At 41.6% G+C, this 17,862-nt stretch overlaps 2 protein-coding genes across 3 annotated transcripts in view; one reads left to right on the forward strand and one right to left on the reverse strand.

Moving 5' to 3' along the window:
• Window positions 1-3,769, reverse strand: part of aspm (assembly factor for spindle microtubules) — a 32,962-nt gene extending 29,193 nt beyond the window's left edge. Inside the window, exons 1-6 of the mRNA XM_034293604.1 lie at window positions 3,183-3,769; window positions 2,821-2,964; window positions 1,136-2,600; window positions 888-977; window positions 691-792; window positions 455-601 (exon numbers count right to left, since the gene is read on the reverse strand). Of these exons, the coding sequence (XP_034149495.1) occupies window positions 455-601; window positions 691-792; window positions 888-977; window positions 1,136-2,600; window positions 2,821-2,964; window positions 3,183-3,470 (2,236 nt within the window). The 5' untranslated portion in view covers window positions 3,471-3,769. The remainder of the gene's footprint in view (window positions 1-454; window positions 602-690; window positions 793-887; window positions 978-1,135; window positions 2,601-2,820; window positions 2,965-3,182) is intronic.
• A 1,857-nt stretch (window positions 3,770-5,626) lies between these two features.
• crb1 (crumbs cell polarity complex component 1) overlaps window positions 5,627-17,862 on the forward strand; it is a 70,356-nt gene continuing 58,120 nt past the window's right edge. For both annotated transcript variants that reach the window (XM_013132711.3, XM_013132712.3), the window contains exons 1-2: window positions 5,627-6,047; window positions 13,811-14,056. In XM_013132711.3, the coding sequence (XP_012988165.2) occupies window positions 5,960-6,047; window positions 13,811-14,056 (334 nt within the window). In that variant the 5' untranslated portion in view covers window positions 5,627-5,959. The remainder of the gene's footprint in view (window positions 6,048-13,810; window positions 14,057-17,862) is intronic.

Genomic DNA, 17,862 nt, shown 5'->3' on the forward strand with positions numbered 1-17,862 from the left:
AAGAAATAAGAGATGAAGAACAGGAATTCTGTACAGTACACTCATAATGCATTAGCCTAGATGGAAAAATACTTTACATTTTACACTTATAATCTCTTGCACAATGAGATTACACTAATGTGTTTATTTGAATTTTATCAATGATTAGAAAATTCATGATCATGCCATCAACCGGCCATTATGTTAAAACATTCACCCGAGCAGCACTGTGCCAAGCCGGATGTTGGTGCTAATAATGTTCTGATCTACAGGATGACTACTCAATGTATAAGAACAGCGGTCCGTTACCCAAATTGTATTCACATATTATGCAAATCCTTTTCCTCCTATTTCATAATGAATATTTATACTACCTATAATGACCATCACAAGTACATTCATAACATCGTCCAGCAAATTAATTGCAGCCTAAAGTAATTGCAGCCCAATCTATCACAGGGCAGATGAACATTACCTTTGGTGACCTCCGTGTGAACCTTGAAATCATCAGGGGTGAGGACATAGTTGATCCACCATGTAAACCCTGTTTCCTGTTTCTCTATCCAACGCTCATCATAGAACATGTTCTTGGCCGCAAAGGACATCGGATGTCTTGGTATGGCTGAACGTAACAAGTATGTTGCAGAAGTTACAACAGATGGAAACCAAGACTTGGACAGAAAGTATAAATATAAAATGAACCTTAACTACCTGTTTGAGTAGGCGTGATGAAAGCCAGTTTGGACTGGGCCACAGCTATAATCTTTGCAGTTTTCACAGATGAACCACCAAATGATTTTGAAGACTGTGCACCTATGATGGCCACAGGAAACATCAGTAAGTAATCAAAAACTCAGATACATAAAAAGAATACTGACTGTCATGTGATCTCAACAAAATATTGGTACCCCGTTGACCAGATTTTGGAACAGACTGCTTAGCCTGGACCACAGACCTTGGCGCCCTCATGGATGATTGAGAACTGGAGCGCATAGTAGCTGAAAAACAAGAAAACACAGCTCTTATAAAATAGGTATAGACCAGGGAATAATAAAGAGCAAATGTAATAGGCAATTCAAAGGGCACAATGGTTAAAAGCAAGTGAACAAAAAAAAGTATATAGGAAACATCATAAAACCTATTTTCACAAACTCACCAGATGTGCTTAGCAACTGCCTTTGAGTGGCGGCCGTGGACCTCTTGTGCTGAGAAGGTCTTTCCGGTTCCTTCACCACGGTTGAAACTCTACTTCTTTTCACATGGCATATTTTCTTTGCCGCATCCTCCAATTTCTTCCCTCCATCCCCAAGAAACTCATCACTTTTTCTCTTTTTGCCCTGCACCATGACCAAGTCAAACTGGTTCTGGGTGTTAACAGGAAAAACATCTGCCTGTTTGGGCAGAGGTGCCGCCATTGATGCGGTTTTTCGCCAAGTGGCTCTCAGAGCAGTGTCATCTACGCTAGAGTGATGGGGACCACATTTGGAAGGGACTAAGTGCTGGGGAGAGCTGAGGGGGACTGGACCTGGGATACCATCCAAACAAACAAAGCTAATGGAAGCCAGTCCCTGATCTTGCTGCCTGCTCTCCTGAGATTTTGTCAACTGAGAATGGTGGAGCCCGTTTAGGCTTGCACCAGAATCAATGACAGGGAGAACAGAGGTACCTGTAGTACCAGGGCTATGCTCAGGTTGCCCATCATCTCCAGACAGCTCCAGTGTTTTCTCTAGTAGACGGCGTCTAGAGGTTTTGATTTTCCTCACTTCGGGACTAATCACCTGTACCGGGACTGGTTTGCTTTTGATAATTGTGGAGGAGGTGAAAGGAACATGTTTTTCTTTAGGAAGAACATCAATTACTGCTTTATCGTCCTTGTTAGTACCAAATTTGGGTTCGATGACAAAGGTCAGTCTCGACTGAGCAGGTTCTAACATAAAGGGGCTCTCAGCCAAGACTTTCAAATCACCAACAGATTTGACCGAGTCACAACTCCTTTCACCATTAGCTGACTCCAACGAGTCTGAAAAATCAAAGCTAGAGCAAGCGTTCGGAGGACTTGCACCATGTCCATTTGTTAGATCAGATTCAATCACAGCCAGGGCATCTCTCAGAGACAACACTTCAGTTCTGACCAACTCTGTATGGCTAACGTCAGCAACCGAAGTGTTAATAAGAGGGGGTGGGATTTGTTCAGACTGAATACGGGGCATAAACTTTTGAAATCTCTCTGGAGTGCCCACTGGGGACAAAGTCTTGTTCAGTAGTCTGGTAACATGTCTGTACTCAGGTGTGCCTACTGGGGAACCGTAGCAGGCTGCTACATCAGAGGAATCAATTATCTTTCCAGCTGGGACTAGAAAGACAACAGGTGAGTTATTTTGGGCGTTATCAAAGTTGAACTGACCCGACATACCCTGCTCAGACTTTTGCCTTTTGGCAGGTGTGCAGGCTCTCTTGTTTAGTGATGCGAGAGGGCTCCGAACCTTGTACTGTGGTGTCCGGGACACCTGAAAGGTCTTATTGCCGGTCATCTTCAGGGAGGGCCTTGAGGTTGTCTTCCCCCTTGGACGTGTTGATAGATCACAAGCTTTTTTGCCTTTTATTGAGTCCCATATACTTTTCTGTAAGAAAGGATTAATTAACAATAACAAAGATTAATAAGTTTAATTATTAATCCTGTATTGTATTTACTAATAAATGTATTGTTTAGTGTATATATAGAGACGTCTTTCATACAGTTTAAATGGATGAAATAGCATTACTGTATTAGGTTACATGTTTATATTAGCGTGACTGTCAACAACAATACCCACAACTATAGAAATAATCGAGATTAGTTACTTTTCTTTTTTTGGGTGCATCTGCTCTGCCGAGCAAAATCGCTTGGTGTTTAACCACCCCATTGGCAATGAAAGTGATCAGCTCTCGAATACCACCTTCCTCTATCGGTGTCCAAGTTATCGTCAAATTGACAGGTTCGTTGGGCTGTAACAAAGGCAAGAAAAATAATGCTAGGTTACTGATGGGGCCCTGACTTATATAAACACATGTAGATTGCTAAAGTAGCCAAAAACATTAGCTAGGTTGTTAACATAGTCACGGTAAGTTTTTGTATGACCAATGTTAACTAGATCTTTTAAGTCCCATGTGTTGGCATGCTGACCTTACTGGTTGTCATCGAGTAATTAAATAGTTTTCCTTACTTCAATTGTGAAACGGGTTTGACCCACGGAAAATCCTTTTTTTGATGGAATCCTGTCAACTGTCACCTCTATGGTGGCATCTTCAACCGGATTCTCGACGCGAAGAACTGAGGATTTAGATGATCCCAACTTCACATTTCCAAACAATACAAAAGGAGCCCTAGAAAACTGAACCAAACTCAAAACTGGATGCGAGTGGTTTTCTTTATTGCCTGAAAAAAACCCAGATGCATCTTTCTTGATGGGACTGAAATCCAGGAACCCCCCGCTCGCCGATAATTGAGCCATTTACAAACTTTAAATATCCATGCAATTTGTTTACCCTATTTACCGAAACATCGGAAAATACATAAAACCACAACAAAATGAAAAAAGATCTTCCGTGATAATTATTCCCCCTAACGTTTGCCTTAAACAACACCGTTAAATATCGTTGACTGACTCGAATCACGTTTCTACATCCATCAATATTCCGCACAGAAACCGTGCGTTCATTTTGAATTTCATTTTAGATGGTTAGCCAATCATATCGTAGATTGACCCGTGCAGGCTCCTATCCCTGCGAGGTAAACAATAGCTGGCCAATCGGAGTCCCAAAGCGGTTTGAACTGTCACAGGCCACGCCCACTGACAGAAGCTACCCAGAATTGAACGAGGTTGGAAAATGCATTGAACGTTGTTGGGTTTCGTATTCGGAGTAACAACGGACATCCTTCCCCGTCTTTTCAGTGACCTGGCTTCTGTGGCTCCGTTCACCTGAAAAAGCCGATTCCTTTGGATGGCAAAACCCGAAGTGCCCATATCTTACGTAAAAGCTAACATCTTTTTTTAACCTGACATTTGCCTCCCTACTGGAAAAATGCGTTTGAAACACAAAAATGCGCTCTCAACATTATTTATTGGATGTGCAGTCTTTAGTGGGTAATGTTGAAGTACATATGCAAAGGATCGTTGTTTGAGAAAATGGAAATGAAAGGCTCCCCACCAATGCGATCCAGTGCCAGTGTTGCCAACTCTCGCGAGTCAAATAAGCCACCGCAGCTTCAATAACAAGCCCAATATTGTCGTAGTGTTAAGTTCAATAAATGAGCTTGCAACATATTCAAATGAAACCACTCTGTTTGAAAAGGAAAAACATTTATTTCAACATCAACCAGCAAATAATTATTTGCAGAAAATGATCAAACAATCACTCATCTGTGATCACCTGCGAGCAGAATATGAGAGAGGGGAGATGGAAAGAAGAGGACAGGAGAACTAAAGGAGAGCGTAAAATACATTAGTACCATATGTAACTACTATTAGAAGGCTTTATATGAGTAGGCTATGTTATGCTTGTTTTTTTGTTATAAACAGTAATAATAGATTCTGCTTTGCAGTATGTGCACAGCTTTACTGTCATGACCAACCACTTGATGGACCACTTTGTTGTCCTTTTTCCCTTCCTTGGACCACTTTGTTTGCGGTATCGTTTGTGGAAATGTATCTAGTGCTATGTCATCTAATGGCATGAATGATGACTCATCATCACTGCTGTACAAGTAATAATATTCAATACTTCTACCATACTGTTCATACTCCCCATCATACTCTTTCAAAAATTGCTGTTATATGTATTATTGCCCTACTTGTCATATCTATAATTTCAATACCACTACCAATATTGCTGCTAGTTTACAGTACTCTTTCTAAATTTCTGCTAGTGTACATTGTTATGTATATTATTGCTGTGAATATATTTTTCTTCTTAATTCTCACTACGTTGTTAAGTGTATTATGCCACCATTCATAAGTTCATTCATATTTATCTATAGCTACTATTCTATAATTCTACCAAGTTGCTGCTAGTCTGGGTATATGTTTGCTTATATATTCTTAACTCTCACTATGTATTTTCGGGTAACATGTCACTAGAATTTAACTAGAAACATCGCTTGGAATCTATTGTCGCCAATGGGGATTTGTAAATACTTTACAGCGCAGATATTATTGAGGCTTTGAGCAGTGTCAATCAATGCATTTAGGCAAAGTGGCGACCATAAATGTTAAAAAACGAAGTCGCTGGTCAGATATTCCTAACAAAAAAAATACGCCCAAAGTCTCATATTTTAAGCGGACTTGGCAACTCTGTCCGGTGCCCAAGATTCACCTTAAAGATGTTGTTCGTGTTCAATCTACATATCAACGTTACAAACCGTTCTATCAAGGCGATAATGGGCCACGATGGCCTAATTGTGTTGTTTGTTGTATATTATCGAATATGTATTATTCCTAAATGAATCTGTCAATACTACAACTGCGTGAAAGGGACGACTGACCCGTTTTAACTGTAGCCCCAATCAACTTTATATCGAAGGAATGTATTAATTACACTTTACTCGGTATAGTTAACTTCAGCAATCTCATTACGTTGCCTACAAGTGTGATCGGATATTGCCATTCGAGAAACACTTTCTGATTTCAAGCCATCGTTTATGCGGTACTAAAAGAGCAATTCTCATTATATATAAAGCATACTGTTTTCTCCTATTCATCCACCGTATTCTATGTCTTGTCTTTGCCCAGCGCTGCCCAAAGTACATTTTTATTTTTATTGAGTATGTCCTAGGTAGAGAGGCTATCCGTGCGTCAAGGAAAATGGGATCATCATGCGATTGGGGAACAAGGCTCTTCAGTAAACCACACGCAAAGGCAGCACATCTGAGGGACTGCGAGATGTCGGAGAGATCAGTCGCACTACGGACATGCTTCACATACAGCGAGCAGAATGATTTTATATGATGAATATGGAGTTTTTGCGATCTGCTACGTTTCGATTACTTGCGTGCGCCTTGATCACCTACGCACTGGTTATAGGGATAGATGGTAAGTATAGGACTACGGTGATTAGATATCTTGTTTGATTCTACCATTTAGCAGCTGTTGAACATTCATGTCAAGTTTAATCTGATATTTGGAGGGGTTATCATGTGCAGGGGCAATCATGTCAACCCCACACTAAAATGCAGCTTTGTTTCTCTTAGATTATCATCCTCATTATCGTGTTTTTAAAAAGAGTCGTTCTCTTGCTTATGAAATATCCTTCCAGAAATGCTGCTTTAGCTGTAGTTCGAGGCCATGATCAAAAATATATATTTTCTTAAATAAGGCATTCTGATACACCTGTAAATATTTATAACAAGTACAGTAGCTGATCAGTAGTCAGTTGTTTCTGACAGTCGTTTGGGTTGCTTTTTGACATGCCTTGAATTTCAATTAGAAATGTTAGCATGACATCATGGCTATCTCCCAGTGTTCATGGTACATTTTGTAAAGAACTCTGAAGCTAAACGGGACAGACAAAAGACAGACCCAGGGATTGGGTGCAGCATAAGCCCTGATGAGAGGAAGTCAGTTCCAATACTCAGAAGGATGTGTGTGTATAGAGCGATACTGGGTTTACTATACATGTGGAGACCAGATGTTCCCATAAAGATTGTAACACCTAACAATTTGACCCCCACATGGAGATAACCTATTTCAGGTTAGTGGTTATGTTTTGGGTAAAATGTACAATTTGGGTTAGTTTTAAGCATTAAGGGGTTCGGTTTAGGCATAAAGGTTACATTTTTGAGGTAAGGGGATAGGAAACACATTTTGCTATACTTACTGAATAGAAAAGGTTTCTGGAAGGATTATATAATGAAAGAATCTCTGGTCTCCTTAAGGAAGAAGGCTATATCCGGCTGAGAGGTTTAGGATAAAAGTAACAATTGGGGTTAGGGTTATGGTTAGGTGTTCAGGGTTAAGATTAGTTTTAGGGTCAGGGTGAACTGTATCTGTGTAATCCTGTGTTTTTTAGTAGTCTATGATAGCAGAGTAGACACAAAATGTTTTGTTACAACACAGTGTGTTATATACAGCACAAAGTCTATATATCTAGGTTTGCGAAATTGGTGAGAAATGCCTGGTGTGATAGGCATTGGCTTAATCAGCTTAGTCTATCAACCAATCATCTCCGACAACACCTTCCCCCATGTGCCTTTTGCACCCAAGCACCAATGAGCATAAAGTGCAGCTGAGCTGTCTCAATACTGTACTGACCCAGGATAGAACAGGCAGTTTGAAAACAGTTGGGACGCTGTGTAAAATGTAAAGAAAAACAGAACGCAATGGTGTGAAAATAATTACATTTTATATTAAATAGAAAATAGTAAAAAGACAACATATCAAATATTTATTGAAAAATATATGCTCACTGTGCATTTGATGCCAGCAACACATTTAAAAAAAAAGCTGGGACAGGGGCAACAAAACACTATAAATGTAATGCTAAAAAAATCATGTGGAACATCTTAAAACTAATTAGGTTAATTGGCAGTAAAGACAGTAACATGATTGGGTATGAAGGTTTTACCACTCTGTGAAAGACTGCGCAGGCAAATAGTGCAATCTCTCATCTCTGCATCGATTTTTACATAAAATCATTAAAAGATTCAGAGAATACAGAGAAATATTTGTAGGCAAGGGACAAGGCCGAAAACCAATATTGGATGTCCGTGATCTTCTGGCCCACACGTGGCACTGTATTAAAAACAGACACGATTCGGCAGTGGACATCAATGCATGGGGCTCAGGAACACATTTGAAAACCATTGTCTGTGAACACAGTTTGTCACTGCATCCACAAATGCAAGTAAAATCTCTACCATGCACAGAAGAAACCATACATAAACAAGATCCAGAAATGCTGCAGCCTTCTCTGGGCCTGAGCAAATTTAAGATGGACTGAAGTTAAGTGGAAAACTGTCCTGTGGTCTGACATATCAAAATGTGAAATGTGAATCATGGACGCCATGTCCTCCGGATTTAAGAGGAGGGGGACCATCTGGCATGTTATCAACGCACAGTTCAAAAGCCAGCTTCTGTGATAGTATGGTAGTGCATTAGTGTACATGGCATGGGTAACTTGCCCATCTGTGAAGGCACCATTAATGCTGAACAATACATGCAGGTTTTGGAGCAACATATGCTGCCATCCAGATTACGTATTCTTCAGGGGTGGTGTTGCTTTTTTCAGCAAGACAACGCCAAACCACATTCTGCACAGATTACAACAGCATGGCTTCACAGGTCCAAAGCATGGCCTGCAGTCCAGACCTATCACCCATTGAAAACATTTGGCACATTATGAAATTAAACATGACAAAGGGGAACCTGAAGTGTTGAGAAGCTGAAATCCTATATGAAGCAAGAATGGGAAAATATTTCACTTTAAAAACTACAAATCCGATTCCAAAATAGTTGGGACACTGTACAATTGTGAATAAAAACAGAATGCAATGATGTGGAAGTTTCAAATTTCAACATTTTATTCAGAATACAACTTAGATGACATATCAAATGTTTAAACTGAGAAAATGTATCATTTTAAGGGAAAAAAATAGTTGATTTTAAATTTCATGGTATCAACACCTGGATGGGAGCATATGTTGTTCTAGAACTTGGATGAAACTGTCAGCATTGATGGTGCCTTTCCAGATGTGTAGGCTGCCCATGCCACACGCACTCATGCAACCCCATACCATCAGAGATGCAGGCTTCTGAACTGAGCGCTGATAACAACTTGGGTTGTCCTTGTCCTCTTTAGTCCAGGTGACATGGCGTCCCAGTTTTCCAAAATGAACTTCAAAGTTTGATTAGTCTGACCACAGAAAACATTTCCACTTTGCCACAGTCCATTTTAAATAATCCTTGGTCCAGTGAAAACGCCTGCGCTTCTGGATCCTGTTTAGATATAGCTTCTTTTTTTACCTATAGAGTTTTAGCCGGCAACGGCGAATGGCACAGTGAATTGTGTTCACCAACAATGTTTTCTGGAAGTATTCCTGAGCCCATGTTGTGATTTCCATTACAGTATCATTTGTGTATGTGATGCAGTGCCGTCTGAGGGCCCGAAGATCACGGGCATCCAGTATGGTTTTCCGTCCTGTTCCTAATCTGTACATTTAACTTTTCCGTCCTCTTATTGCTACCTGTCCCAACTTTTTTGGAATGTGTAGCTCTCGTGGAATCCAAAATGAGCCAATATTTGGCATGACATTACAAAATGTCTCACTTTCAACATTCGATATGTTATCTATATTCTATTGTGAATTAAATATAAGTTTATGAGATTTGTAATTTATTCCATTCCTTTTTTACTCACAATTTGTACAGTGTCCCAACTTTTTTGGAATCGGGTTTGTACAGCAATTGGTCTCCTCAGTTCCCAAACACTTACACTTACAAGTATTGTTAAAAGAAAAGGTGATGCAACCGAGTGGTAAACATGCCCCTGTCCCAACGTTTTGCATGTGTTGCTGGCATCAAATTCAGAATGAGCATGTATTTTTCCAAAAACAATAGGATTTCTCAATTTCAGCATTGGATATGTTGTCATTGTACTATTTTTATATGATTTGTACATCATTGCATTCTGTTTTTATTAGCATTTTATGCAGTGTCCCAAGTTTATTGAAAACAAGATGTAATTATACGTTTTTCATTGTGTTAAAATCATGTAAATTGAGTGCCTAGCTGAATGAACATTGCATTTAATGTTTAGTATCTACTTCATTGATTTCGAGGGAAATACTTTATTAAACTGAACCATCTGAATGTCACAATGATTAACTTCATAATTGTCATTTATAGGGTTTAGTAACATTAACATAGGGGGAACGTTTCAATTGCAGTAACATTTACATAATGCCTAGATACACTTGTCTATACACATTTGCAACTGGAACTTATCACACTGATATTTTTTGTTGATAAGCGCTGAATTAATGACTGCATTCTCCTTTGTCATAACCTGAAAAACACAGCAATGGGCTTTGTTGAAGAAGTCATCAGGCTGGGTGTGTCGTAAAAGCACTTTGTGACAACTGCTTTATAAAATAAATGTGTTTTTTTTGGACCCATGGGAAACCTTTTGATTTGTCAACATTAGCTAAGCTAGTGAACATCAACTAAGGTAGCTAAGATCAGTTCAACTAGTTAGCATCAGATAAGCTAATTAGTTAAACATGCATTCCAGAACATGGAATTTAATCATCAGTGTCATGTTATCAACCTTCAACAGATTGGATAGAATGGAAGCTAAAACATTGTTAATTAGAAATTTCATATGATTAAAGTAGATAAATATATAGCTAATAGAAAACATTGCATCAATCCCCTTAAATGCCAATTTGTAATTTGCAAAAGCTGCAAAGTGTAAAATAAACTACATAGCAATTATTGGTGATGTGGGCTAGCTGGTTTTGGTTTTGGAGTTTTGGTTTATGTAAATCATTGCCATGGTGTTGTGATTTGACCAGGCTATATTACTTTTTTTTATGGTGTGAGTATAGTGAGTGCGTAGTAGTGAGGCAAAAAGGGAAAAGAAACAAAACGAATGATGGGATGCAGGAAGTGAACAACAGAATATAAACACAACTAAACAGGAGTGTCCTCTGGATGCGCTGCCGCCATCACACTCCCGTTGTGGTTAGTACACTGTTGAAGTGGAGTGCCAGAGAGGAAGGGGAGCTGCTGTGCCACGCGGAGCAGACGTTACACTTTTTCGCAAAGTGTGTGTTTTGTGGTGGACTGACCGGGAAAACATGTAAACATAGATTTTGGGAAAAATTTTCCTTTTAGGGTTAGGGTTAGAAGTTTGTGGAAATTAAGGATTTGATTGGAATAAATGTTTTGTTTCCCAACAAAGGTAGTAAAATGTGTGTGTGTGTGTGTGAGAGAGAGATAGAGAAAGTCTTTGTGAGTCTGTATGTTTACAGGTGTATGCATTATGTTATCACAAGTGTAATAAGCACACCAGTCTGTGAGCATTGGTGAGAGTATGACAGAGTATCTGTATGTTATCCAGGATAGATTTTGGAGTTGTTGACATCGATGGCGGAAGCCATCAGGGGTCTGCCACCACCACGTCTCAGGCAGTCACTGGCTCAATGTGGTATCGGTCGGTGTCCTGTTGCACCGGTTGTTGAGGTTTGGCCAATTCTGATCACACACTCTGTTTTTTGTGTTTGTCTTACTCCGGTAGATCATTTTCTTGTGTTTTCAGTGTGATTAATAATTATATATAAAAAAAAAAATAGATTTACTCATACTTAAAATATATTGGAGAAACAGTTGCTGCTTCTCACAATTTCTCAGAGACAGTGGTGTCATTTTAATAACTGTAATGAGCTGCACTTTTAATGACAATACATTTTGTTAGCTTTTCATTTCATGTGTGTTAGGGGAAGGTATAAGAAGGTGATTGGGCTGTGTCCTTCTTTTATCTCTGCCAACAGCCAAGGCAACCAGGTGGATGCGTATTTGGTCCTCGGCCGACGTCCAAAAGGCCATGATAAGCCTGGTTCATTTAGCAGGACACTTCAGTAACGTGGAATCACACAGTTATAACACTGTCAATTCCTCCCTTTCCTGGGAAACCTGTAAGAATCACACAAATGGATTGACACGCTAAGTAGTATGGGAGGCAACATGTTTAAAAAACACATGAAGTAGTGAAAAGTATAGCTGTGACTGACTGACTAGCTCGCCAATGGCCAGACAGTGTGTCCCTTGGCTGTGTTGTGTGATTAAGGAGACCCTAGGCAGCACAGTGGCTATCCTAGGAACTTATAGATTGATGAATGCCTCGAATGATGGACTTTTGTCTCCCTGCAGTAGCTATGGTGATATGCACAATTAGAACCGTGGAAATGGTTGCCATGGAGGTACGCTGTGATGCTTTGTGAAGCTCTTTAAGTGAGCAAACGTCCTTGTACCATTGAAGAGTATGGGGTGGGAGGAGGTCTTTTTTTCGCAAGAGGAGAGAGCCTTTTGTGTTGCATGCTCTAGGACCCAATGACTGTGTGGGATAATGCAAAGCAAGATTCATTGTGACATTGGGTTTACAGAAAGAATTTTGTTAATCCACCCTTTTTAATATCAGTTACATTTTCTTGTTTTGCTGAATAACAACATTATCGAACAAGAATGTAAAAAAAATGAGAAAGGCAATACGCATAAGACCGATTGAAGCAATACACCAGAATTTCAGTGAACTCCAAAAGTGTTTGGACATCGACACATTTCTTGCTTTTTGGCTCTGTTTTACTGCAATTTGGATTTGACGTAATGCGTTGAGAATGGGGTTAAAGTGCAGAATGACATCTTTAATTGGAGAGTATTTTAATCAATATCAGATTCAATTAAACTTTGTGCGAGTGCAAAGCGTGCGTAAAAATGAGACACAAATGAAAAACAAAAACCAAGCTTTTATAGTTCTATTTTGTTTGGCAATACAGAACAGCACCTCATGTACAACAGCGATAGGAAACAATAATCTGTGATGTGCAGTGGCAAACAAACACAATATATACAACAATATATGTAACTGATGAGTGAAAACAGGTGCATCCTCAGGGTGTGCTGTTGCCATCACTCTCCGACCGGTGGTTAGAACAGCGAGGTGGAGCGCCTGATAGGAAGAGGAGCCGCGGTGCCACACGGTGCCATGCGGAGCAGACCTCACATGCAGTTAGGGCCATGTGGTTGTATCGAGCAGACCAGATTTTTCTGTACATTTTGGAATTCATCCTGATGGTCTTTTGTAGTTTGGTTGAAGAAGTCTTCTGCAGATTGTAGTGGTATTAGCTGAAATCCATGCTTACCTGAAGCAGAGTGTTAGTGATTGGTCAATTCTTTTAATACATTTTTTCTTTTTGTGAGCATTCTTAGGTCATCCACTATATATGTATTCCCTGGTCTTTTACTTGGTAATTTTTTTTAATGTACCAAACAGTTTTATATTTCTCTTGGATTGACACTTTTTTGGTCCTCATGTTGTCAGACACTAGCAATCGACTTCACATGCTAATGCATTGATTAAAATAAAGACTACATATTGACAGCTCTTTTTTCATGCACTACAGATTAGTGCAAATTATAATAAATATTGTGATTTAAACGTCTGACATTTTCATTGTAAATCACCATGTTTTTTGGTGAGACTTGTCTGTCTGTAATCACTTTTTCCTACCGGTGCCCTGTCAAATTTGCGGTACGCCAGTGGTGGTCAGGGCTCATTGTTTTTCATAGAAAATAAAAAGCCTGTTTTAGTGTTTTTGGAATTTTTTGGTAGTTTATTTTCTTACCTACACTAGGCCTAATCCCTTAATTGAATGCAGCGATGCACAGAAGTGGCAGCCACAGACTGGGCAGTGTACATCATTTGGACAGTGGGCCGATGCAACATTTATTTGGCATGAGATCATTTGTATATATTGAGATATTTATTTTTCTTGGTTATTTACATTGTTTCTTTGAATAATTTATGGTTTTTCAATATTAGAGTTCACACTGCAACATGTTCATTCTAAATGGAAGAAAGTAGGCTCAGAATAAAGCTGACATTCTGCGCTGTAACAGTATAACAGTTCTATAACATTTATATAATTTCAAATTCGAAGTGCTTGAATATAGAGCCAAAAGAAATTACTGTACAGCTACTTTTGGAGTTAACTGTAAAACACATTTCCCCCTGATCAATATTAGTTGAATCTGAAATGTTAGTGCAAACTACAAAACTTTAAGTTATTTGCTGTCCCCAGGTCTTTCTACCCTGAAGGCAAGGTCAGCGGTACCAACAACAAACCAGTGTACCCCCAACCCCTGTTATAACCGGGCCATCTGCCGTAGCCGTGATGATGGCTACTTGTGTTTCTGCGTGCCTGGATTCCAGGGTGAGCACTGCCAGATCGAGGTGAACGAGTGTGTGTCACAGCCCTGCAGGAATGGAGCCACCTGCATGGACAAAGTTAGTGGCTACACTTGCCTCTGCAACTCAGGGTTCACAGGTAAGAGATTAACTGCTCCTTCACTCTGTTCGTTACCAAACCTAGAACACCTTTCAAAAGGTGAGTGGAGGAACTATATCAGTGCTGCCGAAACCTATTCCAGTATATCCATTGCCCTTTCTCTCAAACCCCACCTCATTGTAATAATTAGAAAGAATGATATAGTATGATCGACAAGCACTTTTGGATATTCATTTATCATTGAACACAGACTTTTACACTACTCACCGGAGCGACTGCTGCAATTCTTCTGTTCTGCCGCCGAGCTGTTTACTAATATGCCCACGGAAGAGAAAGAAGAGGGCCAAACCTGCGGGTGTCCTGTGCAGATCTCATTACGACCATTCTATTCGCTAATGTTCAATCCCTGGACAATAAAATGGACAAACTACACGCACGGATACATTTTCAACGGGACATTGCAAACAGCTGTGTGCCAGTGTTTGTGGAATGATGGCTGAATCCTACGGTGCCAGACTCGTGCGTCACATCTCCTGGCTTTTCTATTTACTGGCAGGTAGATGAGAAATTCAAATGTTCCTTTTTAGTACTGAAAAGTTTCACTGGTAACTGATAAACTAGATTTGCTGGAACAGTTAATTTTAGACTTGTTCCCAGTGCATGTTGGACTCCGGCAGGGCTGCCCTTTGTCACCGGTTCTGTTTGTAATTTTTATGGACAGAATTTCTAGGCGCAGCCAGGGGCCGGAGGGTGTCAGGTTTGGGGACCACACGATTTCGTCTCTGCTCTTTGCAGATGATGTTGTCGTGTTGGCCCCTTCTAACCAGGACCTTCAGCATGCACTGGGACGGTTTGCAGCCGAGTGTGAAGCGGTGGGGATGAAAATCAGTACCTCCAAATCCGAGGCCATGGTCCTCAGTCGGAAAAGGGTGGCTTGCCCACTTCAGGTTGGTGGAGAGTGCCTGCCTCAAGTGGAGGAGTTTAAGTATCTAGGGGTCTTGTTCACGAGTGAGGGAAGGATGGAACGGGAGATTGACAGACGGATCGGTGCAGCTTCTGCAGTAATGCAGTCGATGTATCGGTCTGTCGTGGTGAAGAAAGAGCTGAGCCGCAAGGCGAAGCTCTCGATTTACCAGTCAATCTACGTTCCTACTCTCACCTATGGTCATGAGCTTTGGGTCATGACCGAAAGGACAAGATCCCGGATACAGGCGGCCGAAATGAGTTTTCTCCGCAGGGTGGCTGGGCGATCCCTTAGAGATAGGGTGAGAAGCTCGGTCACCCGGGAGGAGCTCAGAGTAGAGCCACTGCTCCTCCACATCGAGAGGGGTCAGCTGAGGTGGCTTGGGCATCTTTTTCGGATGCCTCCTGGGAAGGTGTTCCGGTCCCGTCCCACCGGGAGGAGACCCCGGGGAAGACCTAGGACACGCTGGAGGGACTATGTCTCCCGGCTGGCCTGGGAACGCCTCGGTGTCCCCCCGGAAGAGCTAGAGGAAGTGTCTGGGGAGAGGGAAGTCTGGGCATCCCTGCTTAGACTGCTGCCCCCGCGACCCGGCCCCGGATAAGCGGGAGAAGATGGATGGATGGAGTTAATTTAGGCTGTATACTGTATGTGGAAAGTTTAACCAAAATACCACTAGCACATTAACTTTCCTACCTGGGGCGATCAGACTCTTGACCATTGTTATTCACAACTAAGGAATGGTTCCAAACCCCTCCCCTGCCCTGCATTTGGAAAAGCTGACCACACTTCAATTTTGCCCCTCCCATCCTATGGACAATGCCTGAAACAGGAAAAAACTGTTTCTCAGACAGTTCAACACTGGAATGAGGAATTCATTATTGCCCTACAGGACTGCTTTGAAATGGATTGGCAGATGTTCTGTGATGCAGTCGATGGGAACATTAATGAATACGAAGACTCAGCATATATCTCCAAATGCATCGACTCTGTCGCCCCGAGGGTCAATGTCAGCACTTTCCCCAACTAAAAGCCCTGGGTAAATGGTAATGTCTGTGCAATGCTCAGAGCATGGTGCTCCACCAGAGCTCTGGGAACTTGGAGGCTTTGAGGAGATCCAGTTATATCCTACAGAAGGCTATCAGGAATGGAAAAAGAGAATACAGGGATAAGTTGGAGTCTAACTACCACAGCTCTGACCCCAGACGCATGTGGGGAGGACAGCGACACATCAAAGAACACAAAGGGAGAAATATTAATGATGCTCATCCCGCCGCCTCGCTCCCTGACTAGCTCAACACCTTCTATGCACACAACACCTTCTATGCAGTTTGACCAACACAATTCCTTCAGTGAGGCTTGCTAAGGTCCAGGATGACTACACTTTCTCCCTATCCATGGCTGATGTGAGGAGAGTTTTTAAAAAAGTGAACCCTCGGAAGTCACCAGGGCCAAATGTCATTCCAGGCTGTGTCCTCAGGGAGTGCGCTGACTAACTAGTGGAGGTTTTCACCTCCATATTCTACCTCTCCCTGTCTCCAGTCCCTTCCTGCTTCAAACAGACCACCAAAGTCCCTGTAGCGAAAAAACCCTCAATCACCTGCCAGAACGACTATGACCCTGTAGCACTGACCTCCACCATCATGAAGTGCTTTGAGCAGCTGGTCAGAACTCACATCTGCTCCACCCTTCCTGACACCGTGGATCCCTTTCAATCTGCATACCACCCCAATAGATCTACGGACGATGCCATCCCCCTGACGACACACACTGCCCTCTCCCACTTGTAAAAAGGCAACACATATGTGAGGATGCTTTTTGTGGAGTACTACTACTGTGCATTCAACACTATTGTGCCTGCCAAGCTTGTTCCTACATTCAGGACCCTGGGATTTAACAACAGGTGGTGAGAATGGGCAACCTCACCTCCTCTGCACGGACCCTGAGCACTGGAACCCCACAGTGCTGTGTACTCAGTCTACTCATGTACTCCCTGTTCACGCATGACTGCATAGCCACACAGCTCCAACCTCATCCTCAAATTCGTGGACGACACTACCATCCTGGGTCTCTTCTCCAACAACGATGAGACCGTTTACTGAGAGGAGGTAAGAACCTGGCTACATGGTGCCTCTCTCTCAACGTCTGTAAAATTAATGAGATGATCGTAGACTTGAAGACACGGCAGAGGGTGGGTCATGTACCCATACACATCGATGGAGCTGAAGTGGAGAGAGTCTCCGAATTCAAGTTTCTTGGTGTGTTCATCAAAGACGACCTCACTTGGTCCAGACAAACAAACTCAGCAGTGAAAACTGCCCAAAAACGACTATACTTCCTGAGGAGACTCAATAAATTTGGCATGTCTTTAAAAACTCTCACCAACTTCTACAGGTGCACCATTGAAAGCATCCTCTCAGGCTGCCATTACTGCCTGGTACGGCAGCTGCTCCACTACCAGCCGCAAGTCCCTCCAGAGGGTGGTGAAGTCTGCAGAGTGCATCATCTCCCTTCCGCGCAAGGCATTTACCATACACAATGCCAGAGGAAAGCACAGAAAATCATCAAAGGTCACAGCCACCCAGGCTATGGTCTGTTCACACTGCTGCCGTCTGGTAGATGCTACAGGACCAATGGGGCATGTACTTCCAGACTCAAAAACAGTTTTTTCCCTAAATCCATAAGGCTCCTCAATCAGCAACAGTGATTCATTATCATACTGATCACACACGAACATTCCAGATGCTCTGATGTCCTTTCAGGTATTGGGCATTAGAGTATTCCTTTGCATGTACCATTCATAAGCATATTACACTCATATGTAATCCTCAATGCCTCTACCATACTGTTCATATTCCCCCATCCTAGTCTTTCAAAATTGATG

This window comes from Esox lucius, chromosome 8 (genome assembly GCF_011004845.1).
Source record: "Esox lucius isolate fEsoLuc1 chromosome 8, fEsoLuc1.pri, whole genome shotgun sequence".
In the NCBI taxonomy this organism is placed as follows: Eukaryota; Metazoa; Chordata; class Actinopteri; order Esociformes; family Esocidae; genus Esox; species Esox lucius.